Source organism: Ixodes scapularis, unplaced genomic scaffold (genome assembly GCF_016920785.2).
Source record: "Ixodes scapularis isolate PalLabHiFi unplaced genomic scaffold, ASM1692078v2 PGA_scaffold5__190_contigs__length_132052651, whole genome shotgun sequence".
In the NCBI taxonomy this organism is placed as follows: Eukaryota; Metazoa; Arthropoda; class Arachnida; order Ixodida; family Ixodidae; genus Ixodes; species Ixodes scapularis.
In genome coordinates this window covers 13,449,254-13,477,152 of record NW_024609880.1, presented here as the reverse complement: position 1 = coordinate 13,477,152, position 27,899 = coordinate 13,449,254, and the positions used below count along the sequence as shown (strand labels likewise).

Genomic DNA, 27,899 nt, shown 5'->3' with positions numbered 1-27,899 from the left:
AAGCATTTAAATTGTATAGGCATATTTTACATGGTATAGACATTACAGCTGTTTCACATCACAGTAACTCCACTTGCCGTTTTTTGTTCAACGTTGGATAGCAGTGAGTACTTCCTGTAATGTAAAATTGACTTCGGTTTCACTTTAAATATGATATATGATACAGTCGTCTGTAAATAGCCTGAGAGAAATATCAATGACACTCATTATATCTTTTAGATAATTTAAGAATGAGAGGGGTCCAAGCACTGACCCTTGTGGTAGCCCTAATAAGACTGGAAGTTTGTTGCAATCAACTTTCTTAAAATTAAGATACTGCTGTCTACCTGTTAAATAAGCTGTTATCCAATTTAAAAATTGGGTGTTATTAATTGTATTATAAAGTTTTGCTAACAGTTTCGGATGAAATGCCTTATCGAATGCCTTAGCGAAGTATAAACATATTACATCGGTTTGGCCTCTAGCATCAATGGTTTCTGCAAATTTGTGAGTGAATTTAATGAGCTGTATGGTGGTGTATAATGACTTTCCAAAAACGTGCTGATTATTAGAAATGAGATTATGCTTATCCAGGTGGAATGACATGTGTGCAAAGACAATGTGCTCTAATAATCTACATACTCTACTTGTTAAGGAAATGGGTTTGTAGTTTCGTGCAATCCTTGAATCTCCGTCCTTGTTTGTATTGTGGTATGGTTTTTGCCGTGTTCCAGTCAAATTGTTTAACTGCCTGATCCAGATATACTCCATATAAGACGTGTAAATACTTTGAGGCAATTCTACGTAACGCTTCAGGAAAGCGTTAGAAATTCTATCCGATCAAGCACTTTTTTAGCATCTAATATATTGAATAGTAAATTAAAAATTCGCTCCTATGTATCAAAAGCAATGTCATTTTGATTCACATCTGTTTGTTGAAAGTTTGAAATCACACCATCGTCATCAGTAAAGACTGATCTAAAAATAATTGAACTGATTTGCGGATACATTACTTGGTAACGATAACTTTTCTTTGGGTGAAATATATCGCCAGAACTTTTGAGGCGCGTTTATCACAAAACAACGAAGTGCACTATAAAAGGGCTACTACAACAAAATTTCGGCCCTCATTTTTTGGTCTATATGTGTTCAAAGGAGCAGCATCAGATCGAACATACCAATATCTTGATAAAAAAAGTCACGAAAAGGAATTTTAAAACGAATTAAACGATTAGCAAAGAGCACCTGGTGGATGTCGCTAACGCCTCACTTGTAATGCCCCTCTAGGAAGCTTGACAGCTAGGGACGGAGGTTGTTTCGCCTCCGGCCACGACGAGAAAAGAGGGGCAGGAGGAACTTCCCTCTTCTCGAGAATGTCTTTTGTGTGTCGCAGAAGTTGCTATTGTCCCTCTACAAGATTACAGAAGATTACCTCGCCACTCAAAATTCGTACAAAAGCAGCCGCTTCGGTGGCTGGAACGACTAGGCCATCCCCTCGACATCAGCCTCGCCGTAGCTTTGCTCGTCTTGAGACGACCTACGTCACGATTGCGTTGGATTTCACGTGGTCTCCGATGGGCCTTCTCCGAGCGCTTGCCAGAGTGGGCCGTTTATAACGAAAAATGCAGCCACCGGGCTCAAAATACAAACGTGCGATTGTCATTTACGGATATTGTGGATCATTTGCAACCTATTTTTAAACACGACGGGAATATTTCAAATTTCGTAGAAGTATCTCTCTAAACTAAATTTTTCCGTGTGTCCAATTTTTTGTTTGTTTTTTAACGAATATCTAGTTTGAAAAGAAACTGAAGACATAATTTTGTATTATTGATTTTCGAATTTCTCCTCGGGCAATTCTATGCTATAAATGCAAAATAGGTCTATATATTCAAAAGTTACGAACATTTTTTTATAGTGTAAAGCACGAAGTTTGATACAAAAAATGTTTAACGTATGTTTAAAACTATACCACAAGGCCGCCTCGTCCGGACCACAATCAACAGACACTTTCTCATACATGTAGAAAAATAAATCTAAGAAGTCAAGAACTGAAACGTTATGGGCATTGTTAAGTCGGAAATGGATGTAACGCAGGTCGATAACTTGGATTTCGCTTTAAAGAGTTTGACACAAGCACCACTTTTCAATCGAATATACCCTCACATATTTCAATATTATACTCACGTACAGACAACCTATCATCCAGAAAAACAAGACCTAATAGATATTGGCCTCTAGTTGGATAGTTCACTCTTTTAACCAATTTGTTGGGCGATAAGTAAACTAAAGCTTCTCCATGTGCACAATCTGGATTACTCACAGCACGTGTTTTTCAAATAATACATTATACAATAAAATCACCTCAAAGAATAAAGTTATCTGTACGCTTAACATGGTAAATGCAAATATTTAGGTCACAAATCAAGTTAAGAGGGGTGTGGAAGTCGATATATTGCACAAACCCTTCAATATACGTTTTCACACATTACCTAACATAACAAAACATCATGGTCAAACGGCAGGCAGACAGGCGTAAGCTGTAATGTTTTATGTATTATAGCACTACCACCTTATTTGGAACGCCTCTCTTCCCTTAGAATGTTATAATGGCAAGGGCATATGTTAAAACCTCTAATACCCTGATGTAAGCACGACTCGGTGGCAAGCATGATGTCCAGAGAACGAACAAGAAATAACTGCGGGAATATTTTAAATTTTATTTGCCATACTTTTATTCTAAACTATAAATTATTTTTATTCACGGAAACTGCCTGATTTCCCGAATGACGCTCAACTTTTTTAGATTAAGATGTTTGATATATTTATTTTGTTCCTTGGCTGGCTCAAGACATGAATTCAAATCCCTAGCGCGGTATTCTTTGTTTTGTAATCAGAGCAGCGTAGCTGAGCGAGTTCAGAAGCGCATAGTGCAAACAGTTTCTGATACATGCTTTTATCGTCGTTGTTACTCTAATTATGAGTCACTTGCGAACCATTTCCGCTTATAAGAGCTATCTAAACGACGCACCATTCGTGATGTCATGTTTTATATAACGTAGTATCTGGTCAAATAGGTAACATATCACTTTTGTCATCTGTGAACTTTCACGTGCCGATGCGAAGTAGTAGAGTGATCTTACCATTTTACCTGAATACCCCATATCATGCCTCACACATGTCTAGAATTACGCACTTGTATATTGAACTTCATTATGCAGGTTGGACATACACTCATACAATATTTTATCAATAATGAAAATATTGTATTCTTTTATATACATTTTGTTTGTTTCTAGTGTCGGGCTTTGTTTCAATTTTAGCATGTCGTAAACTCATTGTACAGACCTCTGATGTTCTTGTATTTTGTTTGTACTGTTGGTTGTGCTTTTGTGAAGCTAATTTTTGTTCAAAGCGTGCTAATATGAAGGAATTTATGGCTGTTTTTGGACACTACGAGAAAATAAAGTATTGTTATTATTATGAGTATTATTCAGAAAAAGCGTTTTGATAAATCACCAGAATAACTCACGTGATTTATTGTCCATGGAAACTGCCTGTACAATTTCATTGATAACAAAAATTTATAATTTCGAAACTCAAACAACCCCCCCCCCCCCCCCCCACCCCACCCACCTTGAGGTCGGGACGGTTCTGGTAGAAGTAGTTCTTGAAGCTGTCCATCCAAACCTCGGCAAGGCGCACTGTGTTGATGCCGTGCGTGTCCTTGTTGTTGACGAACTTGTACGGCTGCCATCTACGGAAGATGTGCCCCACATGAGAGCAGGGTGCGATCACCAGCTTCCCGCCACACATCCAAATCTGCGTCAGAGACAGTGGCACTCAACAGCTACCATAGAATACCGAAAGGTCGCTCGCGTCGCACTACACGCCCACTTCCTACTTTTTTTTTCTTTTTTTTTACAAAAAAAAAAAAAAAAAAAACGGGCAATGAATACATTATCCGCCCATGTTGGAAAACTCCCAAGCCCACCGTTCTAAACGAAGTGCTCCTCCATGTGAGCTGCTTCTCCGAGAAGTCAATGCGACGCGGTGAAGCTTTATGCACATGCACCGGTGCAAAGGGACGCAGCTTGGCTTGATTCTCCTGGCGCAAAGCAGGCTTGACGAGAGAGGGGCGGCCGCTGTATAAATTAGAAGTTTCGCCGGACCCCCTACTGCTCCTATATCGATCCGTCGGATTAAACAAGGGTCTGTTCTACCGTATACTTCTTCTGCCGTTCTGCTCTCGGACTTCACAACCGCCCGTCCCCATATTTTTTAAGATTATGTAAAACTTCTGCGTGGGGGCTCGCTCGGTATTTTACGTAAAGCATGAAGTCGGATCACATCACGAGAAAACAGAAACGTATGCAGCTGCCATATTTTGTTTAGTTTGTAATATGTTCTGTATTCGTAGCAATAATTTTTATTTCTGAGAGAGAAACACCGTGCCAGCCTGCAGTAAAAAACCTTCCCATTCAGTCTTTGACGTGGCGTATCCACGCCACACGCAGGTCTAACCGGTGCCTCCTATATACTTACGCAATGCCTGTCGGCTCCGAGCACTGGCAAGCGGAAGGGAGAAGGCAAATAGTACGTGTGGCTGCCGTGCGGTGGAGCCACCTAGGCGTACAAACCTGCCGTGTAGTGAAGCCAACCATCTCTTTCATAGGAGATTCAATGATGTCGCCCCAGCAGCACCTACAGCAAGAAATCTAAATGTCCTTGACCGACAGTTCAGAGCTCGGGACCAACTCGCTGTTTTCAGCGGAATAGTACTTCTAATATTTTCTACCTTTCACCCGGACACGAACCGGCGCCGACTATTTCTATGCGCGCGATTCAAGGTGACCGCCAAACCCCCAAACTGCCAAAGAAGCAGACGGCCAAGCGGCCAAGCGGCCAAGCGGCCAAGCGTTCTCCGCATTCGCGCTGCGAAAACGCGGCCTGGTCGTGCTTGTTTTGTAATTTCGGTATTTTGTCTCAGCGAAACTCGTTTTAATCAGAGGGTCACATTCAGAAAAGTGTTCCACATGTTGTTAAAAAACATGTATATGATATAATAATAATGTAAATACTACATGTTAGAATAAAAGAAAAACGGACGTACGCCTGGCGGCGCTACCTAGCCGTTTGGGCATGTTGTGAGGTAAAGCATCGGGCCTGGGCTCTGAATCACTTAAATGTAGAGTCACGTGCACCACATTGCTTTCAAAATTAAAGAACACGCCAAAATAGTTTTTCTAATGCCTTTTTGTGCAGGTTTAGGTATTTTTATGTAGACTGCTTAATGCTTTCTTTTGTGTGTGAAATAAGGGAGGGTGGTTTATTCTGAAAGTTACAGAAGCGCAGTGACATTGCCTTTTCGTAACTTCCAAAATCGTTGCTTTTTTCTTTGTGCCGAATCGGCATATTTAATTTATTTCAGTATACATCAGACTCGGTGCCTGAAAGCATTTGAGGGTTGTGGGTCCATTTGCACAGTGATTTGTGCGTGCAAGGTTCGAATACAAGGTGGCCTTCCCAGTACCTAAGGCTCTGCATGTAGAATCTTTTTATTGGTGTGCGAATATTCATAATTTTCAAATTGCTAACCAAAAATTTGTTTTTAAAAGTTTCTGATATGTTTAGAATGTGTTTTTTTAATAATCAGAAGGAGATTCGGAACGGTTCACACGTCGAATTTTTGTTTGCAGGCGGTTATTACAGAGACTCCATACGCGCAATAAGGTGTCGCTATGCGTATCTCGCGGTGGGACCCTAGGTATTTGGCAGAAAGTCGGCATATGTTCGTCCGTCTCCTGCAGCTGTACCTAGAGATAAAGTGCGCACTTGCTTGCGAAAACTTATCTTTCCTGGGAAGCCATACGATTATAACTATTTCTTTGTGTGCATGTGAGTGTGACTGTTCATCCGCACTGTTCTATCAAAGCATGAACTACCAACTTGCCCAAGCATCCACATTATCAAGCTACGGAAGCTCATGTTCAGCATTTCAACGTTGGTCTTCTAGTTGTACTCCTATTGTAGTGACTGCCCCAAGGCAGTTTTCATAACTTGATTTTCATGCTTCTACAGTTTCTGCATTGTGCCCAAATTCTACTGTAGTCGCCCAACTCATACATTGTTGTTGCTTTGGACTAATCTTGATCACAGGCTTCAATTCTGGTAGTTTTCACTTAGCATTGAACTTTTTCCATGGTTTCTGGTGAACTGTGTTAAGCTGTACTCTTTACAATCAGTGTGCCAAATATTCGGAAAACACTGGATTCGGTGGGGAAAGTCACTATTTACACACCCATATTTATTTTGTCATTCGTAATTTTCAAGGCGAGTTTGTACCACTTGCTATACAGCGAGGGCAGAGGGTTATAACCCGCTTTAAATAAATGGTAAAAATCTGTTTCACGTACTTACACTTTGTGACTTACGACATTGTTGAACTAGACAATGAATTTATTTCATAAAAATGTTAAAGAAAACGCTTGCCTCAGTCAAAAGTCACAATTGAAAACAATAAATTGTCCATGGACCGCCTTGGAGTTAAGGATACTTTAGACTTGAGTTTCAAAATGCTGTTGTGGGCCACTGGGAACGATTGAGTAAGCTAAAACAAAATGTGGGGAGAAGATCCTTGTCACTTTACTCTGGTCGCCCGGTTTGTCTCACGTATGCCCCAGTTGCCTGCAACAACGTTTTTAGCTATAGTCTCAGATGGGCTTAACTTCATGTCGGTCCATAGAAAAATTATTGTTTTCATTTGTAACTTCTGACTAAGGCAATATTTTTCTTTCGAAATGTTTACAAGTCTACCACCTAGTTGAACCAATGTCGCAAGTTACAGTGTCGCAGCGAGCAAAATTGTTTTGTAGATTTCACTTGAAGTTAATTAGATCCCTTTGGCCCTCGCGGTAGTTTGTTGTGGCTCATTATCAGCAGGAGATACGAGCTTTTTCTTTTTTCCACATTAGAAAAGAAAATTCCAGAGTCTACTTTCCTCCACTCCAGCATCCATTTAACTACTATCGGTAAAAGGACGGGCGCAGCGCACTGGTGTCCTTGTGTTGCAACACACTAGTCACCCCCAGTCATGACTTGGTTTGTATTGCTTTTTGTAATATGCTTGATACTAGATCTACGTTATATCACACTGCGTTTATTTCGATTCTGCTTTGTACAAGACTCAGTTATTTGAGTTCACCCTGATGAACCTTCGTTATGCCAAGCAGTGTTCCAAGCATTCACTGTTACTTGCCGGATAGACACAGATTTTTATGCACTTCTTTGTGATAATTTTATTGCCTGTCACGAGCTAGAGCTCAGAAAGTGTTGTTCCAATTGCCTTTATTGCGCCCTTAGTGGCTTCATCTTAGAACTCCTATAAGATGTCTTGTCATGCCATTGATTTTTATGCCATTCTGTTTGTTACAGTCACAATAAAACATTGTCCTTTACTTTCAGAAGTCGTGACGTCCTCATCTATTATAAGGCCCACCCTTGAAGGGTGTACTATTAGACAAACAAAGGGACATAGTACCCTTCTTTAAGGAGTAAAAGTGATCCCATCAGGTATAAATTTAACCCCAAAAGGGATCATAGTTCCCTCCATAAAAGGGTAAATGTTTATTTTAGGGGCGTGTACTATAGTTCACAAAAAGGGGCAACCGTTGCCTCAATATGCAGCTGAAACCAGCCCCCTTTAGCAGGTACTGTAGACTACAAAAGAAGGTAAAAGCAGCCCCTTCAAGCATGTCGCGTTACCTCCCAAGTGGTTTAGAGCTTCCCCCTAATGGCGCATTCACATTGGCGGTTGAGCCGCGTTTGAAAAGCGGTTGCTGATGCGGTTCGCGAGCGACGCCGTACAGACACACCAAGAGGTGGTTGGCGGTTGGCGAGAGGCGCTTGGCGGTTTCCCGGCGATCACGCGTGATCTTCTGAGAGTTGTTTTTGTCAACCCTGCTTTACAATACAAAATTCGCTTTAATCCACGGTCCAAAGCCAAATTTTTCTAATTTGGCACTCTGAACATTTTTCTTCGGGATGTTCGCACGCATCACGAGTTCAGGCAGCGAAAAAAGAGACATGGATCAGCGAAACTTTCCTGCGATTTCCTCGACTTCACCCACAAGCAAAGCCCAGCTAGGCGCGCTTCGTAGAGTCAGAAGAGGATGCCCCCAACCTTTTCTTCGAAGTGGACCCTTCTCGCATGAATACGCTGACCTTGTTTTCGGGATAGAGGAACAGTTTCCCTCCCCTTGTTGTTCGCTCTTATTACTTTCAAAGTTATCAGCGGTGCGATGGACAGTGGTGCGGGAGAATGTGTTCGGTGCTAGCCGGTCGTGGCTTCGTTGGTGGCAGACTCTCCTCTCGTCGCTCGCAAGTCGATTGAGTGTACTGATTGCTTGACATTAAGCTCAGATAGACGCCGTATGGATTACCTCTGCATCGTCTGGTACGTACACATTTATTTCTTGAGTATGTACCCTTTATTTCTTTTGTTAGCAATATACGTTACAGGTCGAGCTAGCGCGCGTACCCTGCCCCCTGCGCGGTAGTGCGTTGGCTGCGCAATCAGGCTCACGACGACTCCATCTGCCTTCGTGGCGGTCGTGCACTGAGTCAAAAGCTTCCAATAGTTCACGCGACTGTCTTAGTAGGCACGAAAACTGACATTTCGGTCGATCAGGGGCGGGTTTCGAAGTTCTACGGGCAGAGACTAACAAGGCAGCAAGCTTCGGGCTGTTGCACCCGGAAAAATAAACAAACTCTTACCCGAACCAAATCACCGGTGCGAAGCCCGTTAAAGTTACGAGTCATTTTTTTTCGCGGCAGATTCAAATGACGGACGTGAATATAACCTTTGTCCTTTGACTTGTCTGCTGTAACGCAAGGACGACAGCGCCTTGGACGCCTCACCTGCGGCAGGTGCCGTCTTGTTTCGAAAGTCATTGACGTCACGTCAGCGTCGCGTTGCGATTGGTTGCCGTTTCGCAGTTCGCGAAAGCGGTTAAGGCAAATTGGTCGCGAAGCGGTTGGCAAAAACGCGCTCCAACCACTCGATCCCAGCCGCTTCGCCGTTGAGAACGCGCGGATCCGTTTGAAGTTTGCGGATTCGCTTCCAGTGTGAACGCGCCATAAAGGAGGTAAAAACTGACCTTAAAATAATGCACATTGAACCCCAAATGGAACTAAAGTTCCCTGCAACAGGGGGAAATATTGCACCCTAACCTATGGTGTACGTTTGCTCCTTCGTTTCTGAGGTACCGTTACCTCAAAAAGGGGTTGCCCTGTGTGGCAGTCGGTTACCCCCTTCAAGGAAGGTAGTACAGTACCCCTTTTTAAGAATGTAGTAGCAATTATGTACCTCTTTAACGTGTCTGTGGTTTCACGCATTATTTATGTCCTACTTTCTTTAATTTATTGATGACATTCAAGGAGCATTCACAAAGCGAATGTTCCTTCCTACTGTTTTAAATGTATTCATATCGAGCAAACAGTTTTGTTAAATATGTTTTATCTGTCAAAAATGTCAGTTCTGTCACGCGTCAGTTGTATTCAGACGGGTCAGTCGGTCGAAGGGCTGTTCAATCAGGAGACTTAAGAAATTGTGAGGCGACAAAACTCTGTCAAAAGTCGTGAAATTTAAAGTGGTTGACGACCGTAAGTCTGATGTCTGCTCTAACACTACCAAGCGAACGTCATGACTTCCTCCTCGCCTCCTCCGCTTTTCGGCGGCCTCGGTGTTCGTCAGACTTGATGGCACATGCTACCTGCCAATGGTGTTCATCTGTTCTGCCGGGCCCTCGTATTCTTGGCCATGTTCCAAAGTTTACTCGAGGTTACTCTAGAGTAAGGGTTTTGTACCTTTGCGTTCGATAACCTACTCCTTTCCAGTTTCGTACTATCTATGTTATCGCGTGACACGACACGCCACAGTATTTCGGCTCTATAGGGTGACCCAAATCACCAGGCTCGATCTAAAATGGGCCGTAAAAATCGACGCCTGCACGTAGCAATCTAAACTTTTCGTCAAAGGTGTATTTCACAAGTCGGCTTTTTCTTGTAAAATTAGAAAGCGTAGCTTCCTTTCTGTAAAAAATACGGTCAAGAAACTTGCCTGGGTCAATGGCGGACGGCGACGCAGACGACCGAGTCGAGTTACGGAATGCGCTTGGCGCGCGCATCGATAGATGGCGTCGAGAGCAGCATCCGAAGGTGCAACCGACTAGCGAAAGTACGGTGCCCGGAACGCTTCTCCGACTGGTGTGTTTACCGCGTCCAAAAAAGTGGTCCCTCGATTTCCGCCTGATGACGTCATACAAGTGTCATGCTGTCGCGGATCGCGATCCTAGTGGCGTCCCAACAGCTGTGGTGTATGTGGCAGAAGCCTGTTCTGTTGCACGTTGCTTTCCACTGTGACAGTCCACGGAAGATACAGCAGCCGGAAATGGGACGCCTGGGACGCCGTGACGACGGCGACACTCGCGTTCGCTCGTGCTTTTCGCCAGCATTTCTACGGCCAACCGTCAGGATCGCGACAGGCAACAGCATGACACTCCGGCTTCTGTGTCGTCATTTGTTGCCGCTTGGGGACCACTTTTGATGTATGGGCGGGATGGGACGCTAAGCACACCAGTCGGAGAGGCGATCCAGGCACCACAGCGAAAGAAAGCAGACGACACGCAGACGAAATCCGCCGTCGTTATGCAACCGTGTTTACATTTATTTTTGTTACTTTAAGTTTTGCTATCATCCTCTGCATTTATTTTTTAACCAAACGTAGATTACAAAAATATTATGTTCGTATTAATAGGCGTGAAAAACAGACGCGCAACTCTGGCGCGTCAGTTACAGGAACTTTAGCCGAAACAAGGACGTAGTGCCATCTGTCAATACGAGCACTAAACACACCCGCAATTATTTTTTACAAAAAGGGAGCTGCGCTTTCTAATTTTACAAGAAAAAGCCGGCGTGTGAAATACACCTTTGACGGAAAGTTTAGATTGTTACGTGCAGGCGTCGAGTTTTACGGCCCATATTAGACCGAGCCTGGTGACTCGGATCACCCTACATTTGGGTAAGATTTCAAACACAACCCTTCACTTTCCCGTTAGCGGGACTTGAATAGCAGCAGAGACCTCGATCGACTAGCGAAAAGCCAACAGAACTTGTGATTTGCTGTCCGGACCCACGTAATGAACAAGCCCAAGGCCCCCACGAAGGGAATCATTCTTTTCGGTACAAAATTTGTAAATATAGCTGACTATTTTGTACCTCATCTTCTTAGAAAGTTCTCCGTCTTTTCACTGTGGTGTATTTACTGTGCCCCAGTACGTGTCAGCCGAACCTAGCTCACGCACTGGACACGAACACTGCATAAATAATCAAACCCTCGACGAATATTTGAATTCGCGTTCGTGATCAATGATTGCCGCGACGACACTTATCATCACTTGAGAATGACAAGTTCCGTGGTGTGCTTAAAAAGCACGGTGATTCTTGAAGTCAACGCCTCCGGGGCCGAAGCACGTAACGACCACGTTATCTCTCATTTCGCCTTGGAGTTGAAGATTCAAGAGATGAAGGAAGAAGTTGAAAAATAATTTTATAGTCCCATCAAACGACGTAGTTCTGTGCGCGCTCAGAATCTATAAGCAATGCTATACGAGAGCGGTAAGTGCAAATTGTCTTTCAAATTGCACTATAGACGTTTGCAAGCATAGCGTCCCGACTAGTCCGCCACGCGAGAAAGCACATGCAGCATGCGAGTGATAGCTTAGGCACGCCGGGAATTGCACGTGCTTGCTCACGTGGAGGAACATGGCCACCGCCAGATGCCCCGTTTAAAATTGTCTATTAGCGGCGAGATGTTTCGGTGGCGCTCTCGTTTGTTTACCTTTCGTGACGTCAATACCTTGTGAAATCAATGGTGTCTGTATACAGACACCATGTGAACTTGTTTTTCACAAGTATTTCAGGCTTTCACCATGCTCATTATAATGAGCATGGTGAAAGCCTGAAATCATAGCGCTCTCAAAGTAACACTGCCCCCGCAGTAAAAATTGAAGTTCTTGCATTGCTCTTATTTGCGTCGATTTGATATACCTTGCTGACGTCATAGTCAGCATTCGGCCAATTGTGGTGGGCCGATCACAGCCACGCTTTCGATCGCTCACGTCGCCAATAGACGATTGCAAGCAGGGCATCTGGCCGCCGCCATGTTTGTGACTGTGCGGACGAGTGAGTGCAATTACAGGCTTGCCAAAGCAACGTTCTCGCGCACGCTGCACATGCTCGCACGCATGAGGCACCGGCGAAGTGCCATGATTACAATTGTCTTTAAAATACAGAGGTGCGCAGATTATTAAAGCATGATGTAAACTCAAGCAAACTGCGCTTGTATGTTTTCTAAAAATAAATGCCGCTACAGAATTTTTTTGTTTTTTTAATTATTCTCCAACATATAATTTTCTCTTCAGACTCAAAACAAAACAGGAGAAAACTAAAATGCAAAAACATAAAAACGGCACTTTTATGGATACGCATAAATACCAAGGAGTGCCGTTTATGCGCAACTGTACGAGGTAAATAATGCAGCAAAATCATGCTTCCGAGCTCAAAAACGTATTTGCACTTGCGACCGGCGCTCTAAAGCAGCCAGTATCAAATGACTCTTTAAAGCAGACGGCGTCAGCCATCGCTCTGAGCAGGCGTTGTCAAGCTACGTTCTGAAAAAGTCGGTATCAACTGACGCGCTCAGCCAAGGATCATTTAGGTTCCGTTACACTCAGGCAATAGAACTAGGTGCCGTTCTTCACAGTAACAGAAAGCGCGGCTGCGCACCATGGGACAGTTAATGGTTTCGCGTAAAAAAGAAACCATCAACCAGAGCTCTGAAGCAGACAGCACCGCGCTTAGTTCGAGCGTCTTCTAGTGTTGCCATATGCCTCCGTCTGCTTTTTAAGAGGTAATTTGATTCGCTGCGTTTTTCAACAGGAATGCAATTGGTTTACTCGTTGGTGTTCATTTTAGTCTCCTTTCCCCAGCTAAGCTTTGGGCACTATCTCGAGAACGTATTAGAACTTATTTATTTTACTTCTTTTTACGTCTTATTTGCGTTTGCTCATTTTATTGAATATTTAATTTATTCGTCTACGTTTTGGACGTAGACTGCGTCCGTCTGCTTTGCTAGAATAGCTTGCCCTGTTCGTGAGTTTTATAATCGGCTGACTTTGATAGGCACGCAGCTCTGCAATTTGGAGGAGCGACCGTGGAGTCCTGTTTACGTTGTGCGTCACCACGCTCAATGAAACTGATAAAAATGTGTGAAATAAAAACCAAGAACAAAAAGTTTTAAGATTAACTTTAGTATTTTGATCATTTTCTTAAATGGGAACCACCAAGCGCTATACTCGACGTACTCCCCGCCGCCCGCATGCTTAAAAAAAGCAAAAAAAAAAAAAAAAAAAAAAACGCACCAGGGCTTTAGAGAGATGTGAAAGAATAGTCATTGTATATTGGTTCCTGCTCTGTACAATTTGTTTTTTTTTTATTATTATTATTTTTGTAAATATACCAAACTGTTGAGTAGAACGCGTGCATGTGCTTTAAAATAAATATTATTGTTCTTCAAAGTTCCTTTCTTTTCGGCTTTCAGACACAAAGGTTGTTAGCTTTTTTTATTTATATTTTCAAAATATCAGCCCTCACCAAGATACTTCTTCACCTGAAAACGAAAACTGACAGCATAAGTTATTCGCATGCTATTGCAGATGTAAATCACTCCAAAATTAGTCAAATTCATGCTATGATAAACAGAAGGAAAATATTTAGGCTTCAGATAGTCATCAATTTACTTTTAGAGGGGTACATTCTACAATAGAGAGAATAATAGAAAATGCCTGGGAGCTCGGTTATGTTTTCAATTAAAGGGGCCCTGCAAGGACTTTTTGACTGGTTTTAATTTTGCACCTAACCTGAGCTCACTGAACGTAATCACTTAGAAAAACTTTTCTTGAGTTTCGCTTTATTTTAAAAGTTATAGGAAAGTTAAAATTACAAAAACAAGCAAAATATAACCTCCTCATGACGTCCTTGGTTGCTTGAGTGGCCGTGAACTAGAGGAGGGGTAGTGAGCTCAGTAAGCGCTCACGGCTGCCGCGCTCTGTGTTGACGGCTCGAGAGGGCGTCACTAAAGCATGTGCTGGATAGGCTGGATGAAGCGGGCTGCCAGGGTGGCTCGCATTATATTTGCTGCGCAACCAAACAATAATCGGCATGACACTTCATTGGCCACAAACGACAGCAAGCACGGGGTAAAGATCAGTTCAGACCGGGAGCCACTTCGCGCTGCATATCGCCAAACGGCCAAAGCGCAAGCCAAACCTGCTCGTCAAAGACATTTCGGTACTCTCGAAACCGGTCGGATCCTCGAGCCCATACGACCGCAGCGCCGTCACGTACATCCGGTTGCTGTCTATGCTCGTCGCTTCACAGGAATGCGTTGCGCGCGTAGGCGCGTGATCCCACTGCCCCTTTCTAGTTTGCGCCACCTTTTCCACCACTTGGTGGCGGGTACATCGACGGGTCATTTCTTGTTTCCGCACTTTATAAACTGCATTTGTTTCTTTTTGATTGTTAATACTAAAAGAAATATACTTTCATTTAAAATGGAGATGGTTCGCGCCCCTTATATTTTGAATATCGACTAAAGAAAAAGCTTTTAGCGGCTCTGGCCAGTCGAAAGGAAGGAGCTCGCCAGGACCAACAACGTCACAATGTCGTCACATGCCACGCGCGTTTGCCCCTTAGGTGGAGGAGGTTTCCGCGTTGTGCGGTTAAAATATGACGCACTGATATTTAGTTACTCTCTCCGTGCCCCGCTGGGTTGCCCGAACCACAAGAAATGTAAAAACCGCAGAAAAAAAAGGTAGAAGCTTAAATAGGATTGCAGGGTATCTATAAGATTACAAATGATTAATCTAATAATCAACAAGATATTAAAAACTAAAATCAATGTAGCAAAGTATTATTTTGTAGCATACTGATGTGATGAAGCCATGGAGAGAGCGACCCAGCTAGCTTTCTGTCTACCCCCTGATGATTCTCCAGAGCTCGGCATTCTACGCACAGGCTCTCGTCTCCTCCCCTCCCTTAGTTTTTACCCGTACTGCACCCGTGCGTCGAAAGTGGTCCCGAAGTGGCAACCAATGACGTCAGAGGAGCCGTCGTTTCAAGCTGTCGAATGCAGCAATCCTGGCGCTTGGGAGTAAAATATTTTCCCGAAAGGTACGAGTGAAATCGAGTGCCGCCGACGTCGCGTCATGTCCCAACTTCTAGCTGCCGAAGCTTCCGTAGACTATTCAGCTGGGAAGCGACCTGCAGCAGAACAGGCGTCAGCCAAGTCCAACACCGCTGCTGTGACGCCGCCAGGGGGGGCGGCCGGCGACGCCACCAGACTTCTATGACGTCATCAGGACGAAATCTTTGGACCAATTTATAGAATGCGGCGAACACACCGGTTGGAGGTGTGTTCCAGGCACAATAACTGTGTGATTTACATCCCACGTTCGATCGAAATGTGCGACAGTGTGCCAAAGACAACGTTGAACTAAAGAGACCCTGCAACCATATTTTGCTATGGGGAGCGCAAGTTCGTCTGCTTATTTTGCGTGGTGTCGTCAGAACGCCTTTTAAATGCTCGTGGAACGGGAGTGTTTATATAAATTTTTGTTTTTCGTGAACTCACGATTTAGTTCGCACACATATGCAAGTATTTATACATATTATTTTTTTTAGAACGGGCACAAAACTTGGGAACGTGTTTTGTATGGCGGAAAAAACGACCGAATTGCCCCCTGTTCTTCGAGTGTAGTGCTGTATTGAAGTAACCAAAACATGCACCAAAATATGGGGCCGTCATTTAGAATTATACTTTTTTTCTTACATTCTTTCATCCAGCATTATTTATTCGGCAAATACATCGTTTTGTTTGAATTGTCACTTCCAAGTAAAATATACACTGCTGCAGGTCCTCTAAATTTTTCACGGCCTCGAAACTCTTTACGATTGGATACTCTGACAACAGAGGAAAAAAGAAGGGACAGCAAGCTTTTGGACTGCTGTCCAGTGGAAGATGCTCCACTAGTAGCAGAAAATGTACAACCTATAGAGAACCTTTCGGTATTTTTGCCCCAAGACATTTTGATTCAGCTAAAATCTCAATTTTAAAGCCTGTAAAGCGGAAGTTGTCGATAAAAGACTGATAATAGACTAGACATTTTCACTTACGTTTGTTCCGCACTACTTTAGAGATATTATAAAAACGTCCACAGATACCACCAGTGGGGTTCATTTAAATATCTCCAAATTTCGTAAAACGAAATGCGATCGATGTAAATAGATATAAATAAAAAAAACTAGTTTATGGCTGTTTTTCTGTTATTTTTTAACTTGTCATTCTACTTGGGTTGTTTCACGTGTTATTGTCTCTTCATTGCCCAGTATATATTTAACATGCTGCTGAAGCGGCCTGCAGTTTTTCTGCTTCAGCAAATTTGTTTAACAAAAAAAGACAAAAAAAAAAAACGAAATAGTATGCGTAATTTGTCAGTTCAATCAAATCATCAGCAGCGTTGATTGTGTGATATGTAAGTCTACCGTGATGCTCCTGCGACTGCGGTCACTTTCCTTCCTTTTCATGTACCAGCTGTCATTCGACCCTCTGATTGCCCTGTCAACCATGCCTTAAATGTTGCTTGAAGTTTCGCCTGCAGGTATAGGGCATGCCTCGATAAAAACTCACATAAAAATTAACCCTTCCTAGAAAAACGCACACACAAGAAAAAAGCAAATAGGAACGCCCGTGTAGACAGCTAACGTCGTCACAACCTCTGTAAGGCGAGCAGTCCGATTCAGAAAATATTTCATTCCTCCGGCGTCACCCAAACTTCTCGGGGCTAATGGGAGTTCGGGGAACCCAGGGGGCACTGACAGAGTATGCAAAAATATGAGTGCAGTATATCTTAACCGGACAACGTGCCAGTACCTCAACCTATGGGGGCGCAAAGAGGAGATGAAAGCGTGAAGCAACAAGTGACGAGACATGGAGGAATTTTGTGATAGATCAGAGACAAGAAAAATGTTAAAGGTCAAATAAAAATCGTGATTCGGCGAGCCAACTCAATTCTTCATAAAATATATTTCACTGAGTATTGGGGTAAAAACGAAACAAATGAAGTTTCAAAATTAAAAAAAGAGCTCGCACAGCACGACTGGTATGCTCACTGCAGGTAAAACACGACGACGGAAGATTGTGAGCGATGGACTGAGCTCGAGAATGCGACCGATTTGCTTCAAGATGGGCCTCTGCATAAGCTTACTCGTTCAAACACAAAGAAAATGCTCAGCTTCGCACTCCTCTTGACAATTAGGAGCTAAAACTGCGGCAGCACAGGGGCGGAGGCCTGAAGCAAGCAGGCTCAGCAACGAGCCTACGGTGAATAAGCGGCTTCGAAGACGCGGCCATAAACCTAACCTTCACTGGATTGGCCAGGCGCATCGCTCCTCTCATTGATCCACAAAATGCGTCACGCAGAGCAAATTATTTTGCTTGTTGGGATTATAAATGTGCCTGCAACTATCAAAATATAGATTATTTTTTTATAAAAAGAAATGTTTGTCTAAGTCACTACATTCCGTGGATTCAGTTCAAGCGCAAACCTCAAAACCTCAAACCCATTCAAAATGAACTTACGGACTTCATTAAGACACGAACCCGGTTCAGCCAGCGGGCGAGCACGTACCCTGAAGGACATCTCGAGGTTCTCTCCGCCCCAGCCCTCCATCTCGTCGTCGTAGAAGCCGCTCTCCCAGAAGTATTGGCGATCGATGGCAAACAGCCCTCCCGCCATGGTCGGCGTCTTGACGGGCTCCACCCTGGTCTCGCGCTTCAAATCCAAGCCCGAGGGCAGGTTGATCCACACAAACTCGCCCTTCCAATTGAAGCCCCCGAGCATGAAGTATTCTGCACCCTTGCCCTTGTATTCCAGGCTGTGCTCGTCCACAATGTCTATGATGGGGCAGACCACCGTAGTTCGTTCCTCCTGAATCGGCTGCAGGAGGGGCTCCAGCCTGTCACAAACCCGAGTGGACGCTGCAAGAGGGCGCTAAGGAAAACCATAGCCTCCCAATACGGGGGAAACCTGCCCTTTCCATCCCCGAGCAACAGGCCGTCGGGTCGCCATAAAAAAAGGCAGGAAGAAGGACGAATTAGCAAAAGAAAATCTATTTTGATAGCAGCACCCCACGGGTGTCGTCAGGCGAACTACCCTTCTTCCTTCTTAGTGCATTCTGCGGGATGACAAAAAAAAAAGTGAGTGGCTCCCTTCATACATCCTCTCTACACCTTATCCTCCTCTCCTTGTGCTCTCCGAGAAGAAATAAGCAAAGAGACACGCTTTGGGGGGAAAGTAAAGGCTCGTTCACACTCTTGCAACCGAGTACGACTGAGAGGGACAAGACCGCTTTTTAATCCTCTCACGACGTCTTAGGACCAGCTCCGCAGCAGCGCGCCCGGTCCTAAGACGTCGCAAGAGGATTAAAAACCGGTCTTGTCTCTCTCGGTCGTTCTCGGTTGCAAGAGTGTGAACGGGCCTTAAGATGCACCAACACCACATAGAGGAAAGGCCGCAGCGCTTGCAGGCAAGACGTCACTAACGTCAGAAGGAGGATGCCATTCTGCAATTCGGGCTTCTCTTCTTTTCTCTTTGATTCCGGACAGTCGGCTATTCGAACGTCGTAGTAGCCGTAGGGCCGTATTCAAAATATTAAGAAATATAATTCAAATTCACCCCTTTGTATAAGTTAGTGGTTTTAAATTAAAAAATAATATATATATATAAATATATATACAGGGTGTTTTTTTTTATTCTTAATCACATTTGTTTAAAAAAAAAAACGTGAAACCTACACTAATGCGGTTTGTGCAGGCGAGTTATACGGCCAGGTGGACATTATGCGGGTGGCTAATCTTTGCGATAAATTGGCTAATTAATTAAAATTCGTTAATTAACTTTTTAATTACTGAAAATAAATACTGAAAATTAGAAACTTGCTGAAAATACTGAAAATTAGAAAGTTGCTAAGCATCATCGAAAACCCCTAAATCAACTGTTTTTAGCAGGATATAACGCCGGGGCAGCATTTTACGGCGTTCTGTAAAAACGCTCCATTTGGACGCGTTTCTAGATTTCGGTTTCTTATGGAAGCGCATCTACGCGCCCGCGATCCTGCGCCCTGGTGGTTGCGGCGCGAAGCCACCTCGTCGCCTCTCTCGTAGAATGGAGGGAAGTACGGCGCACGTCTGTTGCGCTTCTCAGCCACTGGGGAGCAGGACCGCGGGCGCGGTGATACGCTCCGATAAGAAACCGAAATCTAGAAACGCGTCCAAATGGAACGCGTTTACAGAACGCCGTAAAATGCTTCCCCGGCGTTATATCATTCCAGAAACAGATGATTTAGTGGTTTTCGATGATGCTCTACAAGTTTGTAATTGGAACTCTATGTCTATTTCCACTGATTAAAAGTTAATTAACAAATTTTATTTAATTAGCCAATTTATTGCAAAGATTAGCCACCCACATAATGTCCGCCTGGTCGTATAACCCACCTGTACAAACCGCATTAGTGCAGCGTTCACGGATTTTTTTAAACAAATGTGTAAGAATAAAAAAAAAACACCCTGTATATATATATTGTGGGTTCCGTTTGCGCCACCGCTCAGTCACCACCAGGGTGCGCCCCATTCGTGCATCACCACAGCCGTTTATACTGAGTTAGTTTGACCGATGGGCAGAGCTTGTAGACCACTAGAGCCAGCGGATTTCGCTATAGCACAAAAAGGCCTTACTTTGTCTCGTTTATTCCTGAGAAATCGCTTAGAGTTCCTACGAGTCACTGTCACAAAATGGTGGAGGTACGTAAACATCCCCCGGTTGTCGAACTACGCTGCTGTGGTTACCAGGCTGTCAAGATCTCCCTAAGAAAGTCAGACCCTCTCAGTACAAATGGCTCAGCGCAACACAACGCACCACGTACAGGAACTACGAGGACCAAGGGCAGCCTTCGTCAGTCACACGCCGACTTCTTTGAAGTCGAGCTAAACGTCCCGTCCTTCTTACATTAAATGTAGCTTGTTGGTTTCCAAATCCTGAGTTCGTGCTATTCCTTTGAGTTGGACATGCAGCGAGGCAACATTTTCGTAATCATTAATTTATTTCTGAGGCTGAGATTGCAAGTTTGTATATTATCTACAATGAACGGAGACGAAACTACCGCCTAACGATTTAGAGGTCTCGTCACGTCGCCGCCATCGGTGTGAAGGCGAAACCGCATGGGTCTCGACTCGGAAAAATCAATCGTTCCCTTTTGGCCGTCCTTGCGTGTCTTTGTGAGATTCGAGTGTGTACAAAGAACGCCGAGACGCTACACACGAAGAGGATATCCATTGAAGGCACCGGCAAGCCCTAGCACGATCACGACAACTTCGATTATATAACTGTTATGTAACGCGATCTCGGCTTCCAAACGTGGTTTCCTCTGCAGCATTTGTGACTTGCTTCTTCCGTTAATGTGGTGTGTGCGTGTTTGTTTGCGATTTATTTTATGCTACAGCTTCCGTATACTGTTTGGTCTGTGGCTCGAGAAGCTTCCCGAAGTCTCGAGCGATGTCGAGAGGTATCACTCGCCCGTTGTTTGAGGTGGTAGTACCCAAATTAACTTATGACGGTGGCTTGGCTGCGTGGATACCATTAGAAGTTAAATACTTTTTATGCTATTTGCTTGTTCTATGGGGCGCTGCACAAGCGGAATGATGCAATTAAGATCGTATTCTTTGGGGTAGAACCAAGCGTTCGTATCTCTCCCTTTCTCTCTCGGCAGAGCTAAGGTAGTTCGTGAAAAGTTTGCTATTTTTCTCTTGATGTCTGTTGCGGTGCAAAATAGCTATTTATTTGACTAACAAAAAACATGTTGTTGGGGGATAAGTGATAAAAAAATAAAAGCGCCTATATATGTGCCTCAGTAGCAAAGCCGCGAGGTATTTCAGCGAGTGAATTGACTTTGATTAATTAAAAATATAATCATGGAAGATTGAGGTGGATATCAACTCTTTCAAATAGAATATTTTCCTTCTTTTATTAGCTGTCGTTTTTATTTCTTCCAATAAAGTATCTTTTATGTTTTATTTGGAAAGTAAGACATCATTGCTCAAAAATACGTTATCGCATTTGTTTGCCATACTTACCGTGCGCGTTTGGTTCTCTGTGCAATGCATTGTTACCATGAACTCTTCTACCATGTCGCATCACTCGGTGTCATTCAATGTTAGGAGAATTATTGTTTATCAAACATGTGGCTTTCCGAGATATTTACACCACTTTAAAAGCATCCCATTTTTTTCTAAGCATCATTGTGCAGATATTATTCTCACCCCGAGCCTTAATTTTTCTGTCCTAATAATTTGCCTGTCTACACTTTTCTAACTTAACTGCTGTGTACAGCTATCATTTAGATAATACATCAAGACTGGGTTAAAAGAAACGCGTAGCTAGAAATGTAAATCCACTCGCGATGTTTAAATTTCAGGGCTGTTCAGCAGCGGCCGATCGCTCCCCGTGCAACAAAAGCCCGTCTGTTATTTCTAAACGTCTTTCTAGTTAAAGAAACTTGTTTGTATCAATAAAACATGTTTTCTTACGACGGTGTATTCACGCGCTATGCCAGCTCTATCCGTAAATGTCCGGCCAGACTCGATCGCGTCCAGCAGGGACAAAACGGGAGGAGCTCTAGGTGGTGTTGGATGCACCGAGGGACTGAGAGACAAAATTGATTCGAAAGTTACAAAAAGTGCCACTTTTTTTTTCTTTTTTTGCAAAAATTAACTTAAGGAAAAAGGAGTGTTTCGGAAAGTCATCGCTGTGCGCCGTTCGCCTCTCAATGCCATATAGGATACTACGCCCCCTATTGGGGACGAGATGGTTTGGTGGCGCCATCTCGCGGGTGCCTTTTCTGTGACGGACCTTGTAGGATGCGAGCAGACGACGCGTTTTGTCAAAGCACGGAGTGGCTATGTAAGTTTGCATTTGCGCTGATGAAAAGCGGTCTAACTGTTAATGAAACATGTACGATGTTTGTGTGAGTGATCTTTCTAATGAGTAAACTGCGCCTCGAAGTTGCTTGCTCTTCCCGCATAGAATACGTGGCAAAGAAGTTCGTAGCATCGCGGCTGTTGCTCGAAAGAAAAGAAGAAATTTTCACGTACATTCTTAAATCGTCGGACATGGCTCGGCCAATTTAGGTGTTCAATGAATTTGTTATATAAAATATATACTAAGCAGTGTTTCCAAATTTAAAATCGCCTAATTTTAGCCGAAGCCTAATTCGCATTATGGCGAACACTAAATCGCATTATGCGAATTAGGATTCGCCAAATTAAACATACAGAGTGTAGTTTTGGGGGCGCTGAGGTGTCACCGACTTTCCAGACTAAGGACTTCGACTCCAAGGAGGTCTCGCACGTTTTGCATCAACCTGGTAAATAAGTCAGCCACCGATTCTTCCTGTCGGTTATTTTGAGGAAATAATTGTTCACTGGTTTACAACATTTAAAAAGCAATCAAGTTGAAACTAATAAAAGACATGCACTCAAAGAGCACATTGGAACCAACAGGATACACTGGGTCGCTTTCACTGATGTGCTTACTACGCACGCGAGATGTTCCCAAATTTCTCTTTCCTATTTTCACTTTGGTGAGACATACCTGGCTCAGTTTTATGTTATCCGAATCGTAATAAAAACTGCACACCGTTCGCCGTGGTAAATGTTGTTGTGGGGTAAAGCGCTGGATATTCTATTTTCATTATCCAGCATTTTGTACTGGGGTAGAGAACAGCACACCGCCATCCGAGCTCTTCGGCACCTCAGAGCCAAAAGTGTTTGTTAGCAGGACTATTCGTGCCACGATTTCCAGTTTTGGTAGAATGCCCCACTACAAATATCACTTCACAAAATAAACACAATGCGTCAAACAACCTTTGCCGCGCGTTACTGAAACAGCGCATAAAGCGAGCTGACGAACCGATGGACCCAAGATTTGCTCAGTCTGTCCCAGTCTGTCCTTCCCGTGACGTCACACACGATGACGATGATAGTTAGAGAAGCGCTTCCTGTAGTTCGCGCACGACGCCAATATAGGAGACTATGCCAAAATACATAAGAACTAAAGACGACCCATCAACGCAACAGGATTTGACTACTATATTCCTTGGCGTATAAGTGCCGGTTGTTTTCAAATATATTCCGCCTGTGCGTCTTATGCAGGCTTTCTTTTTTTTTTCTTGAAATATGGTCTTTAACTGGGGAAATTGACTGTGGAGGTTATATTTCACGTTTGGATGGTCGACGAGAATGTTGAAACTGGCTCCCGCGTGTGCATATATTGCAATCATCATTGCGATATATGCTTCTCAATGCATTTTCTTCCCGCCGACCGTACCAATATATAACTGCACCTTGTACATACCAACGTTTTAGTGAAAGCACCCGTGGGGATGTGAGTTATATGGACCGCAAAATACAGTATGATCTACTTAAGGAATGGACAATTGGGAAAGTTGGTATGAGTTCATCGTGAAAAAAACAGGGCGAAAAAGACAAGGACAAAACGTGATACACAGGAGAAGAATTAGATAATTGTAAACTATAGAACAAGACACTTAGCTTTCTTCACAACAATTATAAAACGTGTCCCCCGACCCCCCCCCCCCCCCCAAAAAAAAAAAGAAAAAAAGAAAAGGAAAATCTTTTTTTTTTACTTTGTCTTTTATTTACAAAGCTAAACTGTGCTTTCCAAAACGCACATCTCCGACCAAATGTAGCGTTTATGGTCCGAACCAGATGCCAATGTTTCAGCCCTAACTGACATCTTACTCAAAAGTTATAAGTGATTTACTAGGATGTTCAGTGGAAAAATGGGGCCTATTTTCGCCCGTTTTTTATGATACTGGCGCCACAGAGCTCATTAATTCGAGAGCTCTGTCGGCCTCCATTTTCCCATTGAAAGGTATTGAAAATCAGTTGTAAATTTTAAATAATATAGCGGTTAGTGCTGAAACGTTTGCATCTGGTTCCGAACTTTAACGCTACATTTAGGTGTAGAATGAGGGTTCGTTGACGCCTAGATTATTTGAGTTAAAACACCTTGTAATTGACTGACTCTGTAGATCAACCACATAAGGTACTGCGTTGCGACATCGATCTGGTTTTAACATAATAAAAAAATCTCATTAAAATAACTTGTCTTGGAATATTCTTTTCAATTATGAATTATATCCAAATATTGAACAAATATATATATATATATATATATATATGTGTGTAAAATATCTTGCAAGAGATCAAGCATTACAACGAGAAGAAAACGACGACGGTGCAAAGGAAGAGAGATGAAAAAAAAAATTCCAGATTGACGTTAATTTTTTTTTTGCTTGATTTTTGTGACCATCACCCGGCCGACAAACGGTCTCAATCGCAACGGCTCCTTGGCTTCCTCGCCGAAACATGGTGCCGTGACCAGGGTACCGCTTCGCTAACGAAAGAACGTGAACAGAAGTAGTCGGCGAAGTAGCGGCTGACGAGGACATGGGCAGAACAGGAGGAAAAGCCGAGGAACAGCAGGCGGGGACCGGCCACCAGTGGTCAGCAGGGGTAAGTCCTTTGAACATTTTACAATGAGCAGGGACGTTGTAACCAGAAAGTCAAGGGCTCTAAGGACGAAAATAACTCACCTAATGATGGACGCCGACAAAAAAAAATTGAAGAAAATGCTGACAAGAACATTTTACAATGAGCAGGGACGTTGTAACCAGAAAGTCAAAGGCTCTAAGGACGAAAATAACTCACCTAATAATGGACGCCGACAAAAAAAATTGAAGAAAATGCTGACAAGAACGACCTCTTGCTATCGGCAAATCTGATTAAAGGAGTCGTAGAAACGCTCAGAGAGACGAACACTCAAACAGAACAATTTCTGACGGCCGAAAACGTGAATGCAGAATATGAGAGGGTGATCGAATACGATCTCAAGGTAATAACTGCCATCTCCAAGTTAGAAGTAAGTATTCCAAACACAACGCAAGGTATGCAGAGAGGAGAACATGGTGGCCAAGTTCCAGCGTTAAGAGAAACCGCCCGCGTGAGATTAATGGACTGGTAAAGCTACCAAAGCTTGAACTCGTGAAGTTCGATGGAAACAAATTGATGTGGCAACGATTCTGGCATCAGTTTGAAACATCAATTCATTTGAGACCGGGGATGTCAAACGGATATAAGTTCAATTACCTTATGACGGAGCTTACGGGAAAAGCCGCCTTAACCATTGAGTGGCTGCAGTTTTCGGAAAGAAACTATGAACAGGCGATAAAACTATCAAAACCAACTGTTCCTTTTTTATCTGGCTGCCCCTAACGTTCGTTTTCAGAAGAGCGCCTCTTATTTCCTTCAGGTACTCCTGATGCCATCTGCGCCACCAGTCTTCCGATAAGCATTGTTTGGCTCTCCAGGCCTCTTCAATATAAGCGCCCCAATTTGTGCTAGAACTGGGGAGGCGCTGTTTTCCGCCCACTATATCCACAGGTATGTTTGCAATCGGTTTCTCAGCTTCATTGTACGTGTATGTCAATGGGCGGTTGATCATTGCACCCTCTACTTCAGCGGTGAGTGTGAGCAGTTCCTCACTGCTGAGCAACTTCCGTTCAATCAACTTCATCATTGACGCCTTCATGCTCCTTATCATCCGCTCGTAGAATCCACGCTTCTGGTTGTGACCTCTAAATTATTTACTTCAACCTGTTTTCGAAAGACAACTTTGGGAGTGAAGACAACTTGACCGAGGCACATATGAATGCTCCCATCAACTTGGATCAATTGAAATCCCGCAGAAACCATAATGGTCTAGCTCAGATGCACCATAAGATACAGGTGCACACAAGTGGGCTGGAAGCAATGGGGATACCTATCGGGTCATATGATGCAATGCTGTTTCCAATATAGAAGAAAGCAGTACCAACAGACATGCTGGTAGACTTCAAAGTGAAGGAACAATCAAGATCACGTGATCCAGTAGCGTCCACGTCACAACAAGCGGACGAGACCCAAAGAAGAACAAATGAAAAAATGCTGAAGAGCCTAATCGACTGCATCAAACAGCAAGTGAGATGCAGGGAAGAGGCGACAGAAGAAGAAACGAGAAATAGTAACGCGAAAGCGCCATCCCCACCCGCAAGAAATTCTGCATGGGCTCAACGTTCCAGAGCACAGCAGCACGTAAATGCTTCTTCTGTGATCAAATTGGTCACTACACTGAAGACTGCACGAAAACGCAAACATATGAGGACAGGAAGTCAAAACTCCGAGTCGACAGAAGGTGTTTTCGCTGTACAAGACCAAACCACACAGCTACGTTCTGCCAAGGCCTGCAAGGCCTGCAACCAAAGGCGTGCAACATCAATGCGCCGCCGTAACGAGCAGGTTGAACAGATCAACCAAAGCACATCCACTCAACGCATAACAATAAACACACCTGATCAAAGCGCAAATGCAAGTAGTTCAACGTTGTATCACGATCAAGAGGTGTCTACGGAGAGGGCATGCCATTTCCATGCCTCACAACAGATCCGCCGTAGCAGCAAGTGCGTGTTACTACAAACAGCGGTCGCTTGGACAGAAGGTAGATTAGCATCATAATATTGCCGAGTGATATTGGACAGCGGAAGCCAGCGGTCGTTTATAACCGCAAGCTTGTCCAAGAAATTGGGATGAAAAGTTCTCAGAAAAGAAAGAAAGAAGGTGCTTCGTTGGACTATACCGAATTGATAGCGTGTCAAAAAGACGATGCGGAACTCAAACGCTTACGGACATCATCTAAGACACTGGTTTTTGAGGATGTCCCCAGGCATGGTTCTTCTGACACCGTGGTACGTGACGTGTCAACTGGTCGACCCCGCCCGTTCGTTCCTCTTTCGTTTCGGCGTAAAGTTTTTGAGGCCATTCACACATTGGCCCACCCTGGCATACGAGCCACCCAACGACTAGTTAGCTCCCGGTTCGTGTGGCCACGTATGAACACTGACGTGCGCGAATGGGCAAGAACATGCATTGACTGTCAACGCAGCAAGATTCAACGTCACACGGTAACCCCCTTGACCGCCTTCAATCCACCTGACGCTCGTTTTGCTCACATTCATGTCGACCTTGTGGGCCCACTTCCTCCATCACGCGATTACCGATACCTCCTGACATGTGTCGACAGGTTTACGCGATGGCCGGAGCTCGCCCCTATGAAAGATGCAACGGCGCTGACGGTCGTTAGGACCCTTGTCGACATGTGGGTGAGTCGTTTCGGGGTGCCACAAACCATCACCACGGACCGCGGAGGACAATTTGAATCCTCATTGTTTAAAAACCTCTCTCACTTACTGGGCGCACAGCATATTCACACCACCGCGTACCACCCAATGTCTAATGGAATAGTAGAACGCTTTCATCGGCAATTGAAAGCTGCCATCAAAACACAGGACAAGACTGCGTCATGGACGGAAACCCTGCCTTTGATAATGCTCGGCATCCGCACAGCGTTTAAAACTGATTTGAACTGCAGTGCAGCCGAGCTGGTCTATGGAACGTCTCTCCGAATACCAGGAGAATTTTTCCAACAATCCTTAAATCCCCCAATTGACAGCGCCGAGGACTACGCTCAGCGGTTGCGGCTTCTAATGCTGGACCTATGCCCCGTTGCTACAAGAATTCCCTCCACACGGAGTACCTTCGTCAGCCCTCATCTGGCAAAGTGTACACATGT

General features: G+C 43.9%; 1 protein-coding gene across 1 annotated transcript in view; it reads right to left on the bottom strand.

The window, feature by feature from the left end:
• The window catches only part of LOC8053139 (polypeptide N-acetylgalactosaminyltransferase 1-like), a 108,852-nt gene that overhangs the window by 20,076 nt on the left and 60,877 nt on the right, over positions 1-27,899 (bottom strand). Inside the window, exons 4-5 of the mRNA XM_040210549.3 lie at positions 17,787-18,114; positions 3,616-3,801 (exon numbers count right to left, since the gene is read on the bottom strand). Coding sequence (XP_040066483.2) covers positions 3,616-3,801; positions 17,787-18,114 — 514 coding nt within the window. The remainder of the gene's footprint in view (positions 1-3,615; positions 3,802-17,786; positions 18,115-27,899) is intronic.